This window comes from Miniopterus schreibersii, assembly GCF_964146895.1.
Source record: "Miniopterus schreibersii genome assembly, chromosome: 1".
NCBI classification, from domain to species: Eukaryota; Metazoa; Chordata; class Mammalia; order Chiroptera; family Miniopteridae; genus Miniopterus; species Miniopterus schreibersii.
The window spans coordinates 60,659,672-60,680,262 of record NC_138101.1 but is presented as its reverse complement, the minus strand read 5'-3'; the positions used below and the strand labels follow the sequence as shown (position 1 = coordinate 60,680,262).

Here is a 20,591-nt window from a genome sequence, read left to right as displayed (position 1 = left end):
ATGATATGTGTGATATGTGAATTATATCTCAATAAAGCCACTATACAAAAAATGCACATTTATTATTGCACATTCAGACCTGCCTCCAGGAATGTAGGGAGGAAGGGACACTTGACAAAGAAAAAAAGAGAGGTCTACAGGTGGACAAGGTCTTCTCATACTACCAGAGAAAGACACACAAGAATCACAGAAAAAGGGCAATGACTCTTAGAAATTTGTATTATAGCTTACAGCTTTATAGCTGCTTTCCCATGTCTGTCATTTTCATAACTACTGCCTGCATTCTTTTATCCACAAAATTTTAAAACCAAAACGATCTGGAAAATACAGAATAGTAGATTCAGAAAGCAGTTTCTGGGGTTGTTAAAGTAGGCAGTTACTTAGATAATTAACAAACGAGAAGAAAGTGAACTTCACAGTCACCCTGAGGGGTAACCAGCATCATTCCGTGGGTGGGGTGGAGGGGAAAACAGAGAGGCGGATTCCTTTTACTGAGCACATGGGAGGTAGGAGCCAAATGATGAAGCACAACTATTGTCATGCACAGGAGGAGCCAAAATGGGGACCATAAGAAGGGGGAAGGCAAAGCCTGGGAAAATCTGGGGTAAAGATCAGATAGGGGAAGGGCACAGGCCCTGGGAAATCCAGAAAAGAGAATGGATAGTTTGAAAGCAAGCCTGCTCTTTCCCAAAGCCAAGGAAATATAGGAAGCTTGGCAAGGACCTCAGGGCATGTGCTGCCCCTTAGCCGGCCTGCTCTCTGCCTCTCTGAGAGTGTACTATCGCTTTTTGCTCTGATAAATCTTGCCACTATCACTTAAAATCCTCCTAGTGAGTGTCCCTGAAATTCTTTTCCCATGACACCACTGAAGAACCAGTTTCCCCAGATAACAGATTTGAATTCCAGTTTTATCACTTCCTAGTTGAGAAAATGTCTTCTGTGGAGTAAGTTAAATGTCTTCTGTACCCCAGTTTCTCTATCTATAATTGTGCTTTCTAGTTTAGTAACCACTAGCCACATATGGCTATTGAACACTTGAAATGTGGCTAATCCTAACTGGTAGGTGCTAGATGTGCAAAATATGTATCATATTTCAAAGGCCCAATCCTCCCCCACCAAAATAAAATATCCCATTAATAATTTTACATTCATTACATGATATGGTAGTATTTTGGATAACTTAATTAAAAAATATATTATTAAAGTTTAATTCACTTTTTTCTGTTTATTTTTATAACTATAGCTACTAGATATTTAAAATTACCCATGTGGCTCACATTACATTCCTATGCACAGCGCTGATTTATAACATGAAAATAATAATGCTACCTGTTAAATACCATTGTTGTGAGAATTATTTAATAAAATCCTTTTTATTAAATGTATTTAGTACTAAGTAAATAAAATTATAAAATAACTAATTTTTAATTTATTTTCATTTTTATTAATTACTAATAAAATTGCTTAGTAACATCCTTTAAAACACCTGGCCTATAATGAACACTAAATAAGTATAGCATTAAAAAAAATTTTAAAGGTGTTAGGTTCAGAAAAGCAGGGAGCAACTTGTCATGGGCACTAAGTACTGCATGGAGAGAAGAACTCATACAACTCAACAAGAGGAAGACAAACAATCCAATTAAAAAATGGGCAAAGGACCTGAATAGACACTTCTCCAAAGAGGACATACAGATGGCCAAGAGACACATGAAAAAATGCTCAACATCACTAATCATCAGAGAAATGCAAATTAAAACCACAATGAGGTATCACTTCATACCTGTCAGAATGGCACCATCAACAAATCAACAAACGACATGTGCTGGCGAGGGTGTGGAGAAAGGGGAACCCTGGTACACTGCTGGTGGGAATGCAGACTGGTGCAGCCACTATGGGAAACAGTGTGGAGGTTCCTCAAAAAATTAAAAATGGAGCTGCCTTTTGACCCAGTGATCCCACTTCTAGGAATGTATCCTAAGAATCCTGAAACACTAATCAGAAAGAATATATGCACCCTTATGTTCATAGCAGTGCAATTTACAATAGCTAAGATCTGGAAACAGCCCAAGTGCCCATCAGTAGCTGAGTGGATAAAAAAGCTGTGGGACATTTACACCATGGAATACTATGCAGTCATAAAGAAAAAGGATCTCCTACCCTTTGGGACAGTGTGGATGGACCTGGAGAATATTATGCTAAGCGAAATAAGCCAGGCAGAGAAAGACAAACATCATATGATCTCACTTATATGTGGAATCTAAAGAACTTAATAAACATGAACAAAACAGATGCAGTGACATGGAAGCATGGATCAGACTGACGAATCTAAGAGGGAAGGTGGGGGTGGATGGGTGGGTGGGGAGAGATTAACCAAAGAATTTATATGCATATATGCACAATCCAAGGACACAGACAATGGTGGGGAGAAGGACTGGGGAGGGTGGTGGATAGCAGGGGTCAATGCAGAGAAAAGGAAACATCTGTAATATTTTGAACAATAAAAAAAAAAAAAGGAGGAAAAAAAGAAAAGAAAACTGGGCTTATAGCTTGTTTTCAACATTACAGGTCCTCAAGAGGTTCTGACTGCTATTATTTTCAGTAGCCCATTTTCCAAAGGGCTCTGACCTCCCTTTAGAGTCTGGCCTGTTCTGCACGGCTGCAAAGGCTACTCTTGTATGTGTCTGGGCTCAGAAATTGGCAAGAACAGAGCAATATGGGGTTTGAAGTAACAGAAGACCAAAGGAATTCAATAGGAGTTCCACATATTTATTTCATCACACATCATTTCAAATTTACAGTCAGTGATGGACTACATAAACTTCCATGTGTGTGTGCGTGTGCATTTGTGTATATTTAATGGACAAATGAACATCTGTTATCTCTTTTGGGTTTATTACTATAAACATGTGTTTCATTAATAAATATTTTAAAATGTTTAACATGCCTCTTTTAATTTGTACAAGTAAAAATCTTCTCTTGATTTTATATTTTAGAAGTCAAATCCATCAGTTTCTCAAAGCACTATTAAATTCTCTCAGCCATTGTGGCTTTTGCACAGACTGTAGTCAAACAGACTGGAACTTTCACCAAAAAACAACTGAATGAAAGATAAAATGATGACTATATGAAAAGGTCCCTTATGAAAGCCAGTGTACCACATTACAGTCTCAAAGAGACAGAGCACACAAAAAAATCAAATGGAGTTTCTGAAATTAATATTTCTAATTCTTATGTGCTAAGTCCAACATTTTTGCAGGGCAGAAGGCAGAGGACTGACTACATGGTCAGCAGAAAGATGAGATGGTATTTTAATATGTGCCTTCTCCCTAAATGCTCAGTAAAACTAACAGAACAGATAAATATTAATTCATGAAGCTGGCTGAAAAAAGTATTCAAAAAGTCTTGCCCCCCTAAACCCTCCACCCCCACCCCCCATGAAAAAGGTCTGTTTTTTCCTGATCGGGGAATATGTTTGGTAGAAACAATCCATGTTTCAGGTACCATCAAGGGCTATGTACACACTGAAAATTACTGAAACAAAATTGGGATCTTCTCTGTGTGTGTGTGTTTTTATTTTAATAAACAATAGTTTCTTTTTAGGTAAGAACAATTTTCACTATATCAAATAGGATTTGATAAAAGTATCACACATTTTGGCTCAAAATTGACACTGTGGTTAGCAGAGTGAATAGGCCCAAATTTGATCATTTGAGGTTTTTCATAGGTTTTTACAAAAATCTTAAATACAGGTAAATATGTAAACATTGTGCTCTCAGAGAGCAAGTTTAGGCATGTCACATTGTATCCCTCCTGGGGAAATGAATTCAAGTGAAACATCAATCAGTTTCAAAACCAGCCACCACCGCTGGAAGCACTCTCAGGCTGAGGGGGAAACACCACCTTACACATCTCAGCGTTCTCTGGGTGGAGAGGAAATTCAGATCCTGGTACTAGCCTTTCTTTTCTTTTCCGCATGACGTATCCTCTGCCTGTGGACAGCCTTTCATACTTTGTCTCAAATTGCCTGCATAACAACAAAAACAACAAAATTACACACATATTAAAGTTACCTCAAGCCTGTAAGAGCCAAGCTATGAGTGTCCACCTGAAGTTTTTGTTTCAAAGCAATTTGAGAAAGGATCTGAGTGCCAAAGACTACCCGCTTCCATTCCCATGAATGGGTGATTTTTTTTCTTCTCCTTTCTTTTTACACAACCAGATACAGTTCAAATGCTTGGAATACTGGAGTCTGCCAGACATTTTTCTGGAATGGAGTACTAAATTCCGCTCAGCTCTTTGGAGATGCTGTTAAGCTTTGCAAACCTTGCTATGTCTCACTCCCCGCATTCCAGGAGCCCCACCTTGGGCTCAGTTCTCTTTTGAGGAAGTAGCAAGTTTAACTGGATTTAAGATGAGAACGCTGACAGGTAAACATTCCCAAAGCTGTGGCCAAGATGAAATGTGGAACCAAACCAGTTAGCCCTGTGCCTGGATTGGTGGTTACTGCATTTTACCCATTGGAAGGTTGATATTTTTTAATGCATTAATGGAGATTTATTGTACACATAAGTTAGTATACATTAGCAACAGTTTAATATTCTGACTATAATCCACTATATTTTATTCTACAAAAATATAACCAACCCATATTTATACTTATATCATTTATGCATTTTTATATGGATCATGAAATGCCAGGAATATAAATAAGGTTCTCAATTCTAGCCTACTTATCAAAGGAGATGGTGGAAGATATGGCTTGCTGTTTTAAGCATACAAATTGCTTTCATGGTTAATAGTGTGTGCCAAGGAAACCTCTACAACTCACAGTATTACCCTAGACCAAAAGCATGCTACTTCCACATGATAGTATTGTTATAAATATGGTTACAAGATTCAAAGGACCCAGTGTAAATGAGAATCTCTAGAGTGGGAGAGGTGCTGGGAAAGTTACATGGACAATTATAAATTCGGTTTTTGAGACACTAAAAATTCTACTGACAAACATTAAAAAGGAATTCAAAATCTCAAACTCTCAAGCTTTAGCCAAAACACAGTCAAGTTGCTATTGAATAGATTACCTATATACTGTGAACTCATTTGGGCTCCTAAAACATGGTAAATGATTAGATGTTTTGTTTTGAACTCTCTGTCCAGGAGACAACTGTGAAGATAGCTGATAGTAAATATGCATCCAGTATTTTTGCTGAAACTACAGGGCAACTCTTAGAGTAAATCAAATCCCTTTGTTTTCTTGATAAATTATTTCTAAGTAGAATATGGTATCTCCTGAATCAAATGAACTACTAGTAATTACAGTTTATTGGTATCCTAGGAACTGACTTAATTTTTAGCCTTATCAATAATTCTGTTACTAATTTAAAGATAATTCATTTCACTGGATTTTTACCATTTTCTTTTAATTTCTGAAACTGAATGTTCAAAACTGGGTGTGAGTTCCTGGTGAACTGGGGGTGGCCTTGGAACATTCCCCAAGCACTGCTTCTTACCTGAATGGAGCCTCGGCCTTGTCCATCTGCAGGCAGACTAAGAATGGGTACTGAGAAAACTGTACCGTGGAGATAAACTCCATGCTGGCTTCTGTTTCTGCACTGATTTCCAGGCCAGCTTTCACAAAAGAGGAGTCCACAGTGATGTCACCAGATATTACCACAGCCAACCTAAAGATTTGGGGGAGAAAAGAAACCTATTAATATCACATTTAACTAAGCTGGACTAACAGCTGTAATTTCACAGGATCTGAACATATGATGCTGAGGACTATAAGGAACCACTTAGGGAGCTAATACGTAATCTAGATGTGTTTAGGATTTTGTTGATAACCAGGGCCCGGTTGGTCCCAGGGATTGAGCAGTTAAGGTTTGCTCTTCCCCTGAATCCTTCCCCAGCCTTCAATTCTAGATGTGGGAATGAAATGTCTATCAGCTACTACTGTTTGGTGTGGGTGTGCCAAGGGACAAGATGAAAATATGCCTGGAACCTGGTCTTGTCAGGAAGTCGGAAATACAAGAATTGGCTCAGCAGGAAGGCAGCTGATGTTTAAAACCATTTTCTTACTTTCTTGGTTTCTCTGTTGGTTTCTATGTAGCTATTTCAATTCCATTTTATTACTTTCTCCAAAGGGTCTCTAGAGAGAGACATCTATTTGAAAAAATGTTGTGTCACAAAAAACCATTCCTATAGTGGGGCGTGTTCAATGGGTGGCCCAGGAATGACAGATATGGTGGGTTCACCAACAAACACCCAGAGGACTAGATAGACACATTGGATTGTCTAGGGAGAGTGGCTTGGATGAAAATGAAGAGGAAAAACAATCTCAGTAGAAGGCTTACCTCTAGGAACACTATTTAATCGTACACTTTCAGTGATCTTGTGGGAAGTTACTCCCACAATTAAATCAGAGTTGTGTGTCCACGCTTTTCTGATGGAGGCACTCTTTTTTGCTGTGCACCTTAAAAGCACATTGGCTGCCGCTGCTGTCAGTGTAAAAGTAGGTCAGAGGTGTTCCATTTAAATCCCTGAATACCTCACTGCACCTTCTAATATCTTACACTCAACAAAGGCTTAAGAGGTACTTTTTAAATGAAAAACTGAAGACAGATTGGCTGGAACATGGATACTGATAGGTTCTTAGGGTTACAGTGTCCTTTTTAAAAATCCAAATTTGTTGTTGTTGTTGCTATTGATTTCTTTCTGCAAAAAATTCAGTTCAGTGTAATTTGGGGAAACTTCTATCTAGAAATACTTCAGAAAGAGGAAACAGATGACTGATTCAATGGGAAGCCCTAAACTATATTGCTGATCCCTCTGATGGCCTGCTCTACTTCCCATTCTTTGCTTCCTTTTAGTAACACTGTAGGCCACAAATGTGCCACCTTTTAATTGTTCTCAATTCCTTCATCTGTAGTTCAAAATAAACCAAAAAATTTAACTTTATCACTCCTATCTCACTTATGCCTCACCATTTTTTAAATATATATTAAAAAAATCAATTGCATTTCAACTTCCTTCCCTTCAATGTTATAAAAAACAGAATAATTCTTTTGATTATTACACTGGCTCAGAGACACTGTTTTATGTTCAAAATAAAACATTTTGGGTGGGTGGGTGGGAAGAGATTAACCAAAGAACTTATATGCATATATGCATAACCCATGGACACAGATAATAGTGTGGTGAAGGCCAGGGGTGGGGGGTAGGGGGTGGGCTGGGAGGCAGGTGGGGTAAAGGGGTCGTTGGGGGAAAAAGAGGACATCAGTAATACTTTCAACAATAAAGATAAATTTAAAATAATCAAAATCAAAATAAAACATTTTCATTTAATCTGACAGGTAGATTAGAAAAACTAAAGGAGCTGAGAACATTTTGTTTAGAAAAATGAACAGTAACAGAAAACTTAAGGACTAAGTGTTTAATAGTTAGATTCTGCATAAAAGTGACCTTTTTAAAATTTTTCTCCACTGAAGACAGCAAAAGAGAAAAGATGTGAAATCCCAAGTAGAGGGATAAACTAAAACAGTTTGCCTTAGAGAAAAATTTCCTAAGAGCATTGTCAGCTATTGAAGTGGAATACCAAGAGAAGATGAACCTCTCATCCATTGGGCATGCTGTCTATGGATGTCTTTAAAAATCAAGATTCTTGGCTGAGTTGTATTAGGTACTGACCTGTGCATAAGAAGCTATGGAAAGAATTACTTCCCATGGTTACTTCCTACTCTATGATTTAATGATTACAAATAGAAGGTATAGATTTTGATAAATAAACAGGACTATATCCAACTACAATGTTTTTTTCACAGCAAAGAAAACCATCAACAAAATGAAAAGACAACCCACCGAATGGATAACATATTCGTCAATGATACATCTGATAAAGGGTTAATATCCAAAATTTGTAAAGAACTTATATAACTCAACACCAGAAAAACAAACAATCCAATTAAAAATGGGCAAAGAACCTGAATATACATTTCTCCAAAGAGGACATACAGATGGCCAAGAGACATATGAAAAGATGCTCAACGTCAAATAATCATCAGGGAGATGCAAATTAAAACCACAATGAGATATCACCTCACACCTGTCAGAATGGCTGCCATCAATAAATCAATAAATAAGGGTTGGTGAGGGTGCGGAGAAAAGGGAACGTTAGTGTACTGCTAGAGGGAATGCAGACTGATGTAGCCACTGTGGAAAGCAATATGGAGTTACGTCAAAAAATTAAAAATGGAGCTGCCTTATGACCCAGCGATTCCATTTCTGGGAATATATCTGAAGAAACCTGAAACACTAATTTGAAAGAATATATGCACCCCTATATTTATTGCAGTGTTATTTACAATAGCCAAGAGGACAAATAGTTTTCAAGTGTGGTCCCCTTGAAAGCAGCCCAAGTGCCCATCAGTAGAGGAGTGGATAAAAAAGCTGTGGTACATTTACACAATGGAATACTACCCAGCCATAAAAAAGAAGAAAACCTTACCCTTTGTGACAGCTGGATGGACTTGGAGAACATTATACTAAGTGAAGTAAGCCAGTCAGAGAAAGATCAGCACCATATAACTTCACTCATTTGTGAAATGTAATGAACAAAATAAACTAGCAAACAAAACAGAAACAGACTCATAACTAGAGAACAGACTGAGAGCTGTCAGAGGAGAGAGAGGTGGTGGGGCTAGGTGAAAACGGTGAAGGGATTACGCAAAAAAACAACAAACCAACAACAACTCATAGACACAGATAACAGTATGCTGATTACTAGAGGGAAAGGGGAACGGGGGAATTTAGAAGAGGGTAAAGGGGGATAAATGTGTGTTGACTTGAGATGGTGAACACACAACCAATATACAGATGATGCATTATAGAACTGTACACCTGAAACCTACATAATTTTATTAACCAACGTAACCCCAATATATAAATAAATAAATAAATAAGAGTGGGGAAAAGAAAGTATAGATTCTTGAAAAGTCAGAAGGTTAAACAATTCCAAAAACTAATTTCTGAAGTTCTTTCCATAGAGTATTATACATATACTTACAGATTTTTCACTCGGGTTTTTGACTCACGGTACCACAGACTAAACTCCATTGCACCCGAAATATCAATGGCTAGACCACCCTGGATGTCTATATTGGCCTTCATTCCAGATTGCAGTTGAAGCTCCTAGAAGCAAAGATATATAATAATAGTGATAATAATCACAATTTAGCCAACTCCTTTCCAAAGGCACATTCAATCTCTTGCTGTAGATAATACCATTTGAACTGTGTTAATGTTGGAGTATTTCTCTAAGCTTGGAAACACATTCTAATTCTGATCACCAGAAGTAGATTATTGCTTTGCTAAATTATGTAGTCAATTAAAATACTAGAAAAGGGAAGTGACAATTAACAAGGGTGTTTTCTTTCAATCACTGCCTCAATTTGGGAGGGGAAATAGTTTTCAAAGTGTGATCTCCTGACAAATAACATCAGCATCCCAGAAACTTGTTAGAAATGCAAGTTCCATACCTACTTAATTAGAAACTCTGAGGGTGGGGCCCTGCAATCTATGTTGTAATAAGTCCTCATGTGATTCTGATTCATTCAAACTTGAGAACCACTAGATTAGGGAAAACGAAGGCATCTCCATCAGGAATCCAGCTGTGGCTTTGGGGGATGGGGGGGGGAGGGGTTGGGCTAGATAATCTCTTTAAGTCATTTACCACTTTTCTAGTTATATGTTGTGTAAAATATAGACAACTGCATCCTGCTGGCAAATTTGAGAAGCATGACAAAAACTGCCAGTACAATATTAAAGTTTCAGGAATTGCCTAGATCAAGCTGGGAAGGAAGGGAAGGCAATTAAACTAAGCCTTAATATCCTGTTGTTTGACATTTTTGAATGGCATCAAATTAACATGTTGAGTCCAACATGAACTCAACAGCATATTCCAGAGGGACAGTACTCATTGACAAACATAGTCCCTCCTAAGTGATTTTATAGTTGTCTAAAATTCATTGTTTTGTCCTGTTTGTGCCAGCATTTAGCCTTTAAGTCTTGCAGTTCCTGTTTACATTAGCTCTGGTGATGTTGGCTGAAAACGTCTTCAGCTGGATTGGAATCAGATTGCCTGGGGACAGTGTTGGAAATAATGGTTTGGGGGAAAAGGTTCAGTATCCTTAATTTTGATATTCCTTCAAAGATCTTAGGTTTGCCCAGCTGGGTGTGGCTCAGCGGTTGAGCATCGACCTAGGATCCAGGCAATCGGGGTTCGATTCCTGGTCAGGGCACATGCCCGGGTTGCGGGCTGGGCAGCCAATCAGTGACTCTCTCATCATTGATGTTTCTATCTCTCTTTCTCCCCCTCCTTTCCTCTCTCTGAAATCAATAAAGATATGTTTAAAAAAAAAAAAAATCTTAGGTTTATGGCAACTGGCAGCATGACCAACTTTATGTCATTGCCCTACTGAGATCAAACAAGCTGTGTTTCCACCAACTATAAATTACATAATTTTGCTTTCTAGAAAGGATCCTGTTGATCTCCCTGAATTACCTCCACTTTCCAAAAAATGTGTCAGGGAATATCAGTGAAAGGACTTGGTTTACAACCAGGTATACTAAAAATTCCTGGTTGTGGCATGAAGCTACCTTTAGTCTGAAAGACACTTAGACGAAAGAATGATATTCTCAACATAGAGCTAAAAACACTAATATAAAGGAACAGAAATTACCCTGATAAAACCACAATAATTATGTCCTAAGTTGAACCTATGCCTATGAACTGCTGAACCAAAATATCAGAGTTCTGCATTTGCATTGTAATTGTGTTTGTTCCTAAATGAACCCTACTGTGTGCCCTGCTTCAGAAGTATTTCTTTCTTTCTATTTTCTTCTTGGTTATCAATTTGAAAAATTACCATCTTGTTAGTCCACCCAACCCAGCAGAGGTCTGTGATGTGGACTTTGGCTTTCCTACTGACCATACATTAGGTAGATATCAAAACACACCAAGTGCCATAGAAAAGAACATTTCACAGTGATTAGACAATGTGCCTTTTGTGGGGAGAGAACATTTCCATTGCAATGTGGATTTTGAGGAGTGCCTTGGCTCTTTGGGAAGGCTCCATTTCTCTCATGTAAAGGGATCATGGAAGAACTCATGTGCAGTCACAGAGGAATTTTCTTGGACCCCATAGAAGGACATACCACTGACCCCTGTAGAAGGACAAACCACTCTTTATTTCATGAAAGGTACTAAACCACATAGTACAGTGGTTCTCATTTTTGAGGGGTATAAAATAAGTGGAATTAACAATTTTTAAGCACCATGTCCTAATACCTCTACATTTGACATCTCATGTAATTCCCATACTAATCTTCCATGGTAGGCATTAAATCTAAGGATTGAAAAGAAAAATCAGGCTTTGAGGCTACATGTGGAGCCAGAATGAGCACCCTATCTCTAGTTGGGGAGTCTATTCTACTCCCGTGATGGCTATCACAAAATCATAACTGTCTTGTCTCCTGGTGTGCAAGGAAGTCTGTTGTGAGAAATACTCCAAAAATGTTAGAGCATAGGTTTATGTCCTTGTTTGTCCCAGAGTGCATATTTATTTAAATTTTTGCCTATGAACTAGAGGAATAAGATACTGAAGCTTTGGGTTTGTAGCTAATGTGACCCCCTTGATCTTTTAATTTTGGTCCCAAAGGGTTTTTTTATAGCTCAAACAGTGATATTTTCACAATTTATTTTACTGCTTCCATTCAGGAAAATATGTTCTTTGCTAACTAAAGAGGGTCCTCTCCACCCCCCATTAAGCTGACTTTATCAGATATCCTTCTCTGAAGGTAATTCAATTAGCTGAAAACAGAGAGTGAGCACAGAGTAATTCCATCTTCCCTGGTGGCTGTGACAGGCCACTCACTGCCAAAATTTCCTTCAATGTCAGCACTTGACCTAAAGTGGTATGTGCCTCTGAAGCTGCGATGACATTACTGGGTGCCTTGCAGAGCTGGGAGTCACAAATAGTTTATTTGTATAATAACCACAGTCTGCCAAATACTCCGATCTAAAATATATAGACATTGGGTTAGGTTTAATAGCTTGGGGATGATCTTTCTCTTAGAATATGCCTTAGATGCCCTAAACCTTATAAAATAATCTAGATCAAGAGTTGGCGAACTATGGCCTGCAGGCAAATTTGGTCCACTGGCTTTTTGTAAATAAAAGTTTTTGGAACTCTGCTACACTCATTTGTTAATATATCACTGATAGCTATTTTCACTCTACAATGGCAGAGCTGAGTGGTTACAACAGAGACCACATGTCCACAAAGCTTAAAATATTTACTTTCTGTCGTTTACGTAAAAAGTTTGCCAACCTTGATCTAGATTACTACTTATGTTTACATCAAGTTTTATTATCTGGATTTAGACCATTAGGCATTGTTGCTGGGTAGCTGAGAACACAGAGATGGTATTGAACTATTATTATTTCTGTGTCTTAAAATATAAACTACATCCTCAGCACTCTTACACCTTCTTCAGAGATTCTTTCATTAAGAATGAATCTCCCAGAGGTAATACTGCAAAGGAAATGTACAGTGTATAATTCTGACATAAGATGAGAATTGTTTTTTCACGTGTGACCTTGAGGATTAAGGGATGTGAGAAGCTCTGCTGGTTTTCCTTCTTTACACTCATATTAACAGAAGCACACTTTTGTCCAGAGTGTCTATTAAACCACTGAAAAACTGTAATTACCAGTTTATCTTGCAGCTAGAGACATCCACATGATATACTTTTGGTCAATAACAAAAGGGCTTCCTTTTGTAGATACTTAGCTTTTGTAGGAATAGATAGGGCTTACAGGAAAGTTCCTGAAAAAGAGTCAGACTCTATTGCCCCTTTCCCCTTCTCTTCTTCCTTCTTGGATTGAGGTAGTAGTGCTAGCAGGGCAGCAGCCATCTGATAATCATGAGGTGACAAGACTGAAGTTAAAAGCCACAAGTAACAATGGCTGAGCTGAGGGAAACAGAGCCTGGATCCTGACAATAACTTAGGATTTCTATATTAACACATTACCTACTGAATTTCTACTTCTAAATATTTGTTACATGATAAAAATAAAACTATTTGGCTATACTATCCTAAATTATTATTTTTTGTTATATACAATAGCAATCCTGAACTGTTATGAGCAATAATAAAGATAGAAAATTAACATTTAGTTTTAACCTATGATGTTTTAAAGTAGTTTTAGTAAAATCTGATATTCAAGGTCTCTCCCAGGTCTTAAAATCTGTGATTCCATAACCAGAACCAACAAATCAGAATCCTCAAATTATCTGGCAAAGAACAAAGCTGGTAAGAACTTTGGATCATCTGTTCCAAATGCCTTACTTTATTAGTAGGAAATCTTGGTTTAAAGCTATTAAGTACCTGCCCAAGAGCACACAGAAAGTAACTAATAGGGGCAAATTTCAAATCTAGGTTATTACTCATGAATTTACTAAACCACAAAAGCAAACTTCCCAAGCAAGTCTTATAGTCTGTACATTTTAATCCAATCTCCTCATATCATAAGTATGAGAGTAGTAAGTGATCACTTTAAGGATTTCCTATAGTATCCTTATTTAACAAATATCCCAGTTTTTACATTGCTATGATTAGTAAGGCTGGAAATAAGTCAAGCCAATAAAAATTTATTTTTTTTTTAAGCATCAAGCATTTGAACTCAAAGGCTATTCAGATTAACCCTCTTCTGTTTTCCAGAAAATTCACTGAGGCAGACCACACCTGATCATAGTATCTTGGTCACCTAAGTCTTACTGCACAGAAGAGAGTATTGTCATTCCTCATCACAGTAATGTAAGATTTGGGGGTGAGGAAAATTGAAAACCATTCTGAAGAATGCAGTTCAAGTGAATTAAAGTTCTCCTATTCTCTACTAATAAATGGTTAGATCTTTGTATGATTCTGTGAACATGAGAGTTTGGGGCAAAAAGTCTCCATGAAACGTGATTGGTGTCAATGATTGGTGGTGCCTCTACTAATCTGGCAGGGTCAAAATGATATACTATATGGATTTTTGATAACTGTTGTCATGACAAATGTCATCAGTTAATTTATGAAGCCATGTGGTTTAGCTCCTGCCTTTAGAATAAATATCTAAGCCCTCATGCCCAGGAAAGCCAAGTGAATAGATAATGCCATGTCTGCTCTGTTTTGTCTTAGGCTATTTCCTCCATAACTTCTTGTCTACGTTAGCATCAATATTTTTTTTCAGTTGTATTGTGATATAATTGACATTATACTATACTCATATTATACTATTTTCTCTTTTGCCTCAACAGTGAGGAGATAGCTTAATCAGCTAATAAAGGCAAAAGAAAAACCTGTTTACCTATAGCAAAGGAGAAAGGGCAACAATATCGAGAGGCTGAATGCCTAGCATGTGAGCTCCAAGATGTGGGGAACTTTGTCTTCCATTCTCCAAGCACAGAGCACATTTTAGGAATTCAATAAATATTTACAGAATGAATGAATTACCTGGGAATGATCTATCAGCAGAATAAGTCCTTTCACCACACTGACAGGGTCACTAGATGCTGACAGCATTTTGGACATCAAATCACTGTATCCGTTGAAAAAAGTGACAGGTCTGAGCTGAACATCAAAGAGAATGGCTGACAGGCCAGCATAGGAGTCAAGGTTCTCCTCCCCCTCATCAGGAGTGGCAGCAATTAAGGCCTCCAGTCCTTGGGCTTCAATGACCACCTGGGGAGAAATGGATATAACATTCATAACATAACATAACAAACATAACATAATATAAGCTCCCTGCCTGTTCTGTGATGGTGAGCTACAGCTAGAACTTTCCTAGGGGTTAATAATTCAAAAATCTGCCGCAGCTAGGGAGAAACAAAACAAAAAAACACTTTATGCCTAAATACAAGGTTTGTTAGTTTTCTTCATTTAATCCTCACAACCACCCTTCAAGGTGCATACGATTTGATCTATTTTGTAGATGAGACAAAAAAGTAAATGCTCAAATGGCCGAGGCAGGATTCAAACCCCTCTGCTTAACTACAAAGGCCATTAGCTTTCCATTTTATGGTGTCATCCCAGGGACTCTTAGTCTCTCCAGAACTGTCATACACAAGAGATCAGCCATTGTGTAGAGCCCCGGAAAGGATGTAGAGAGGTGTTGGGACAGTCGCCTGCTTCTATGAGAGGATGTGGAATTCTCTAGGCCATGACTCACGCCTTTCAGGTTTAAGCTTTTCTATCTAACTCAAAGGAAACACAATGAACACCATGAGGGGGCTCATATCCTGATCTCTATCATACATAGGAATCCTACATATGCCTTTTCCTCCCTACCGAGCCCCTTTACCACGGGGTATTTGGCATTTCAGAGTGCATATCAGAAAACAGATGGTGATTCCTCAGGACAGAAGTGCATAGCATTCTGACTAGAGCTCTATCAAAGGGTGTAGTAATATAATACTGATAGGAACTCGAGTTTTTATAGCACTGGATCATTTTTAAGCCTAAATAATCTTATTTAGAAGGTTATAATTTGATATGCGTGAAAACTAAAAAGAAAGCATATTTCAAATTTAGAAAGCCTTTACAGAGTGTCAGCAAATTTTAGATAAAACGAAAGGGATAAAAGTCAGCCAGCTGTCAGATGCCTGCACTTTCTTCCTTTCTCTCCTAGCAGTATTGGAAAAACATAGATGGACTCTCTAGAGAGCCATGTTCTGCTATGAAAGATTTTTATTGTGGAGGATGAATCTCTTCATAGAAACACCCAGAGAAGGAAAATATATTCTAGAATTAAATATCGGGAGCTCCAAGAAATATATCTATGAATAAAAATAAAATATTTTTAAAAACACATGTGAGAAATATTGGCACAATTTCAATTCTGTGCTTATGTATATACCTTTGAAAAGACAAATGGATTTTTGGCAAGCCCAGTGAATCTAATACTTAGATTTCAAGTTCATGTTTGAAACTCTCTCTGGGACTATAAACCATACAGCCTCTTGCAGATGATGGAATCTTGGGTGGCATATGGCAGAAGCCACCTTTAACTTCTGCATTCTATATAGTGTTATCATCAGTATATATCCTATTTTACCCCAGACTAATTTTTTACATACTTTATCCAGCAGAATTAATGGAAAATGAATTACCTGGCTACCATGAAGACTACCCTTCCCAATGTGCTGAAAGATGTTCAGGTTACTTCTCCTTAGAATGCCAGAACCAGAGTAAAGAATGTCAAGACTGTAAGTAGATGCCGAGTGGGGACTACCTAATGGCAAAAAAAGAAAGAAAAATAAAAACCAACCCTGTAATTTAATAACAGTTCCAGCAAACCCAAGCTAGGGAGGGGTACGGAGGGAGCAGCCCTTTAGGGTTACATACGATCTATGTAGCCAGTGTAGGCGGAAGAGGATCCACTCTTGGCGAAACGGTCGTAATTATGAGCAACCATTTCCTTCAGAACTCGACGGATCATTTTGCTGCAACATGTAAAAGGAAAAAGTTGGACATTCATTGTAATGGTTGTTTCCCAAGCCAGATTTGGAAAAAACCCAAATCCTCAGTGAAAAAACAGGGGGCCATATTTTCCTCATGCTACTCTAGGACTGGGCAGTGCCAGCTGGAGTGCCAGCGCCAGGATTAGGGCTTTCCCCTTTATTCCTCAGCAAGAGGACACCAGCTGTGAGCTGGCTGGAGCTGGCTGATGGACACACCTCAGGAGTGGAAAACACAGGTTCTTCCAATCATCTGGGTCACACTGCTAAATAGTATATACTTTTAAAGAAAGCTGTACTGAACTGGAGAGGTTGCCAATATTTCCTTAAACATTTTCCTGCACCCTCTAATGTTATCAGTGACTAATTATATATATATATACATAATAGTAAACTTCCAGGAATTTCTTTCATATTTATGCAGTTATCAATTTTTAAAAATCTCAGCTACATCTATATATAAACCATTGTCTCCTCTAAAGTAAGTCTTGAACCTTACCCCATGCCTCTAACTTGTCTACTTATCAAATTAGTGTTAAGATCTTTCCATTCTTATCTACTTAGTACAAATCATATCAGTAATTATAAAATTGTAACAATGCAGAAAAAAAAAAATCGACTACAGAGATCTGGACCTAGAATTGAGGTAGAAAATTATTGAGAGGAGAGAATGGTTACTTTATAGTCTTTTTCCCCCAATAATCACTAAGTTATAAGATTTTAGCCTGGAAAAGGAAAGATGAGGAGGATCGTGACAGCTTTCCTCAAATATTCAAAGGGCCTGCATATGGATAAATTATTAGACCTGTTCTGTTTTGCTCCAGGGATAAAGCCCAGGGCCAATAGGATGATTTCAGTTATACAAAAAAGTAATGGTGAGTCTCTGAACAATGACACAAGTTCCCTCAGAGGAGGTGATCCTCCCGCCACTGGAGAGGTGCAGGCAAAGTCTGGTCACCACCTGCCAGGAGGCCAGGCCCCACACTAGAGAGAGACACCTTAAAAGCAGAGAGCCTTTAATATCTCTTCCGACTCCCATGTGTTTGGTTCTGAGAATCTGACCTGCGGTGTTTGTGATGGCCTCCTCGCCTATCCTAGGCTGCTCTCCACCCCACTGCTTCCTCTTTACTGTCCCTGACTCATGAGGTTCACAAGACAAGGGCAGCAATTCCACCCCGAATCTCTTCCATGAGTCCCATAAGAGGAAACAGCAACAGGAGACGTCAGGTCTTGCAGTAATGCCTGGCCTCCTCCCTCCCAATCAGGCTCTTATTATTTGTCCTGCTCTTTCCTCTGTTCTACTCTACCCCGTTTCTCTTCCCTCATCCTTCTTAGATCTTGTTTTTCCTTCCTTCAGTCTTTTACTGCCTTTTTATTTTTTTCCATTTCTCTTTATTTTCCTCCCTCTCCATGTCTGTTTTCCCTTTCAACTGGTAATGCTCAGATTTGCTCTTTCCTGGGGCAGTGCTCTGCATGTAACTCAGGGGAAATGGAAATTCCTTTTCTGGCCCTCTGTTTTAGGGAGGAGGTGGAGAGGGTTTCGGGGGAGCCACTTTGAAGAGGGACATCAGTGAATTCACAAGAGACTTGGGAGGCAGCAGGAAGATGAATCCAGTGAGAGTACTGAGAGCTGTGAAGTCTGCTGACTTCTTCGTTGCCTGGAGTGCCCTTAAACATGGGCCATGCCTGAGGTTTTAAATTTAAATGGTAAATTCTTTTGATCTGTGCTAGGAGGCTTCAAAGATTTCTAACATTTAGAAAGTTAAGATAAGAGACCGTTTTGTGAGAGCTTAACATCCTTTTGTAGTACTATTTATAAAAAAGAGTTCTATTGAGAATATAGTTGGACTTTAAAACATGACTAACATTTGGCAATATATAGTTATCAGACTGAGCAGGAGACCTAGAGTAAAATTATACCCAGGAATTCCAAACCATAGTGCCAAAGGAAAGTTGTTTCAGTTGGTCCACTAAACAGTTCCCTTATGGGAAATTTGGCAGACACTTTGATTATGTAACACAACCCAGCATAGTGACCACACCATTATCATTATCCATATGTGTACCACACAAATATACAGGTAAGCCTGAGTAAGCAGAGAGACAGGTGCGCTGTAACATACCTTGCAGGCATTTCAAAACGTAGGATGTCTTGAATAATGGAAAGCATGTACTTATTCATTTCTTTGGGAAGTTCCCCGATAGAGAGCAGGATGTTTTTTACTTCCATGTAGGATGGATTGTTATTTAAAATGATAGTAGCTGCAGTAGTTCGCACGGTCTTTTCATGAACTTTACGATTCTGATGGTATATCCTGTTCAAAGTCTTCTTCACCTGTTCATAAGATGTTCAAACTTGTTAGATTTTTAAAATTAATATTGTGGCAAACATAGTTAGTGCTCTTAAAATACACATTCCTAGCCCTGCTGGGTGGCTTAGTTGGTTGGAGCATCCTCCCGTACCCCAAGGGTTGTGGGTCCGATCCCTGGTTGGGGTGTGTATGGGAGGCAGCCCATCAATGTTTCTCCCTCACATTAATGTTTCTCTCTCTCTTCCTCTCCCTTCCTCTCTCTCTAAAATCAATAAAAACATATCCTAGGGTGAGGATTAAAAATAATTAAAAAAAAATACACATTCCTTTATTTTCCAGGTTCGTTTGCAATTAGGTAGAGACCACAGTTCTGGCTAATGAATCATAAACAGAATTGCTTTGGGTAGCTTCTGGGCTGAGGCGGTTAATAACTGGTATGCATTCCCCATCTCTTTCTTTCACTACTGTAGTGAATTTAGGGCCACAATTTCCCTTATATACATTAGGCATAGCATAAGTGAGAAATACATTTTTAATAGCTGAGATTTCGAGGATCATTTGTTATTGTAGCAGATCATGATGTCACCTAACTAATACAGATATTTTTATTTTTATTTTTTTAAATATATCTTTATTGATTTCAGAGAGAGGAAAGGAGAGGGAGAGAGAGAGATAGAAACATCAGTGATGAGAGAGTCATTGATCGGCTGCAGCCCGCAACCCGGGCATGTGCCCTGACCGGGAATCGAACCCTGATCACCTGGATCCTAGGTCGATGCTCAACCGCTGAGCCACACCCGGCTGGGTAATACAGATATTTTTAAAAGATACTACTGCCATGTGGCAATGGGGCTCTGGGGAGAGATGACTATATGAACCAGTATTTCCTTACAATGAAGTACCTTAGAATTTTCCCTTCTCCTTTTTTTAAATTAATAGTGTTTATTTTTAGAGCAATTTTAGTCCAGCCAGGCATGGCTCAGTGGTCATTTGTTACATTTGATGAACCTATATTGAAACATCATTATCACTGAAAGTACATAGCTTATACTGGGGGACTTAAAAAAAAGTAAAACATTAACACCAAAGAAAATTTGCCAATATAAATGCATTCTGTAGCAACCAATAATTCTATTGGTTATAATCATTGCCCAACAATACACTGTGTGTGGTGTTCAGTACTAGGCATTTATAAATATTTCTTTCATTTCTACTTCCTTCTGCCTTTTTCTATCTCCCCCAAATGTTGCCCTTACTCTTGGGTCTACAGGAGTTAAGGGACTCACTTAAACACCAATGACTGGGAATGGATAAAGCCAGAATTTATATGTAGGCCTGCATGTCTCAAAAGCCCCTGACCCTAACCATCATGTTTTCGCAGCTTATGACACAAAACCGATGGAAAGGTGTTTATCTGCAAACTGGAAACATCATTCTCAACAGGCAGTTTAGCTTGAGGTTTACAAACATTCTTTGCCTTAATAAAAGCTTAATTGAAATAGCTTCCTGAAAATGTAGTTGTAGACACCAATACAGTAATACTCAAGCCAAGATATTTCAGTGTAAAAAAATTTAGCAGCATCTTAAAATTTATAGAAATAAAGATATTTCTGAAAATATTCTATTTCTTTTTCTTTCTTTTTTTAATCCTCACCTGAGGACATGTTTTTTTTATTGATTTCCAGAGAGACAGGAACAGAGAGAGAGAGAGAGAGAGAGA

The 20,591-nt window shown here is 38.3% G+C and overlaps 1 protein-coding gene across 3 annotated transcripts in view; it reads right to left on the bottom strand.

Annotated features, from left to right (window-relative positions):
• Nucleotides 1–2,747: 2,747 nt before the first annotated feature.
• Nucleotides 2,748–20,591, bottom strand: part of MTTP (microsomal triglyceride transfer protein) — a 55,120-nt gene continuing 37,276 nt past the window's right edge. For all 3 annotated transcript variants that reach the window (XM_081147771.1, XM_081147770.1, XM_081147769.1), the window contains 7 exons: nucleotides 18,683–18,894; nucleotides 16,447–16,544; nucleotides 16,212–16,333; nucleotides 14,557–14,784; nucleotides 9,062–9,186; nucleotides 5,511–5,681; nucleotides 2,748–4,024 (listed from right to left, as the gene is read on the bottom strand). In XM_081147771.1, the coding sequence (XP_081003897.1) occupies nucleotides 3,847–4,024; nucleotides 5,511–5,681; nucleotides 9,062–9,186; nucleotides 14,557–14,784; nucleotides 16,212–16,333; nucleotides 16,447–16,544; nucleotides 18,683–18,894 (1,134 nt within the window). In that variant the 3' untranslated portion in view covers nucleotides 2,748–3,846. The remainder of the gene's footprint in view (nucleotides 4,025–5,510; nucleotides 5,682–9,061; nucleotides 9,187–14,556; nucleotides 14,785–16,211; nucleotides 16,334–16,446; nucleotides 16,545–18,682; nucleotides 18,895–20,591) is intronic.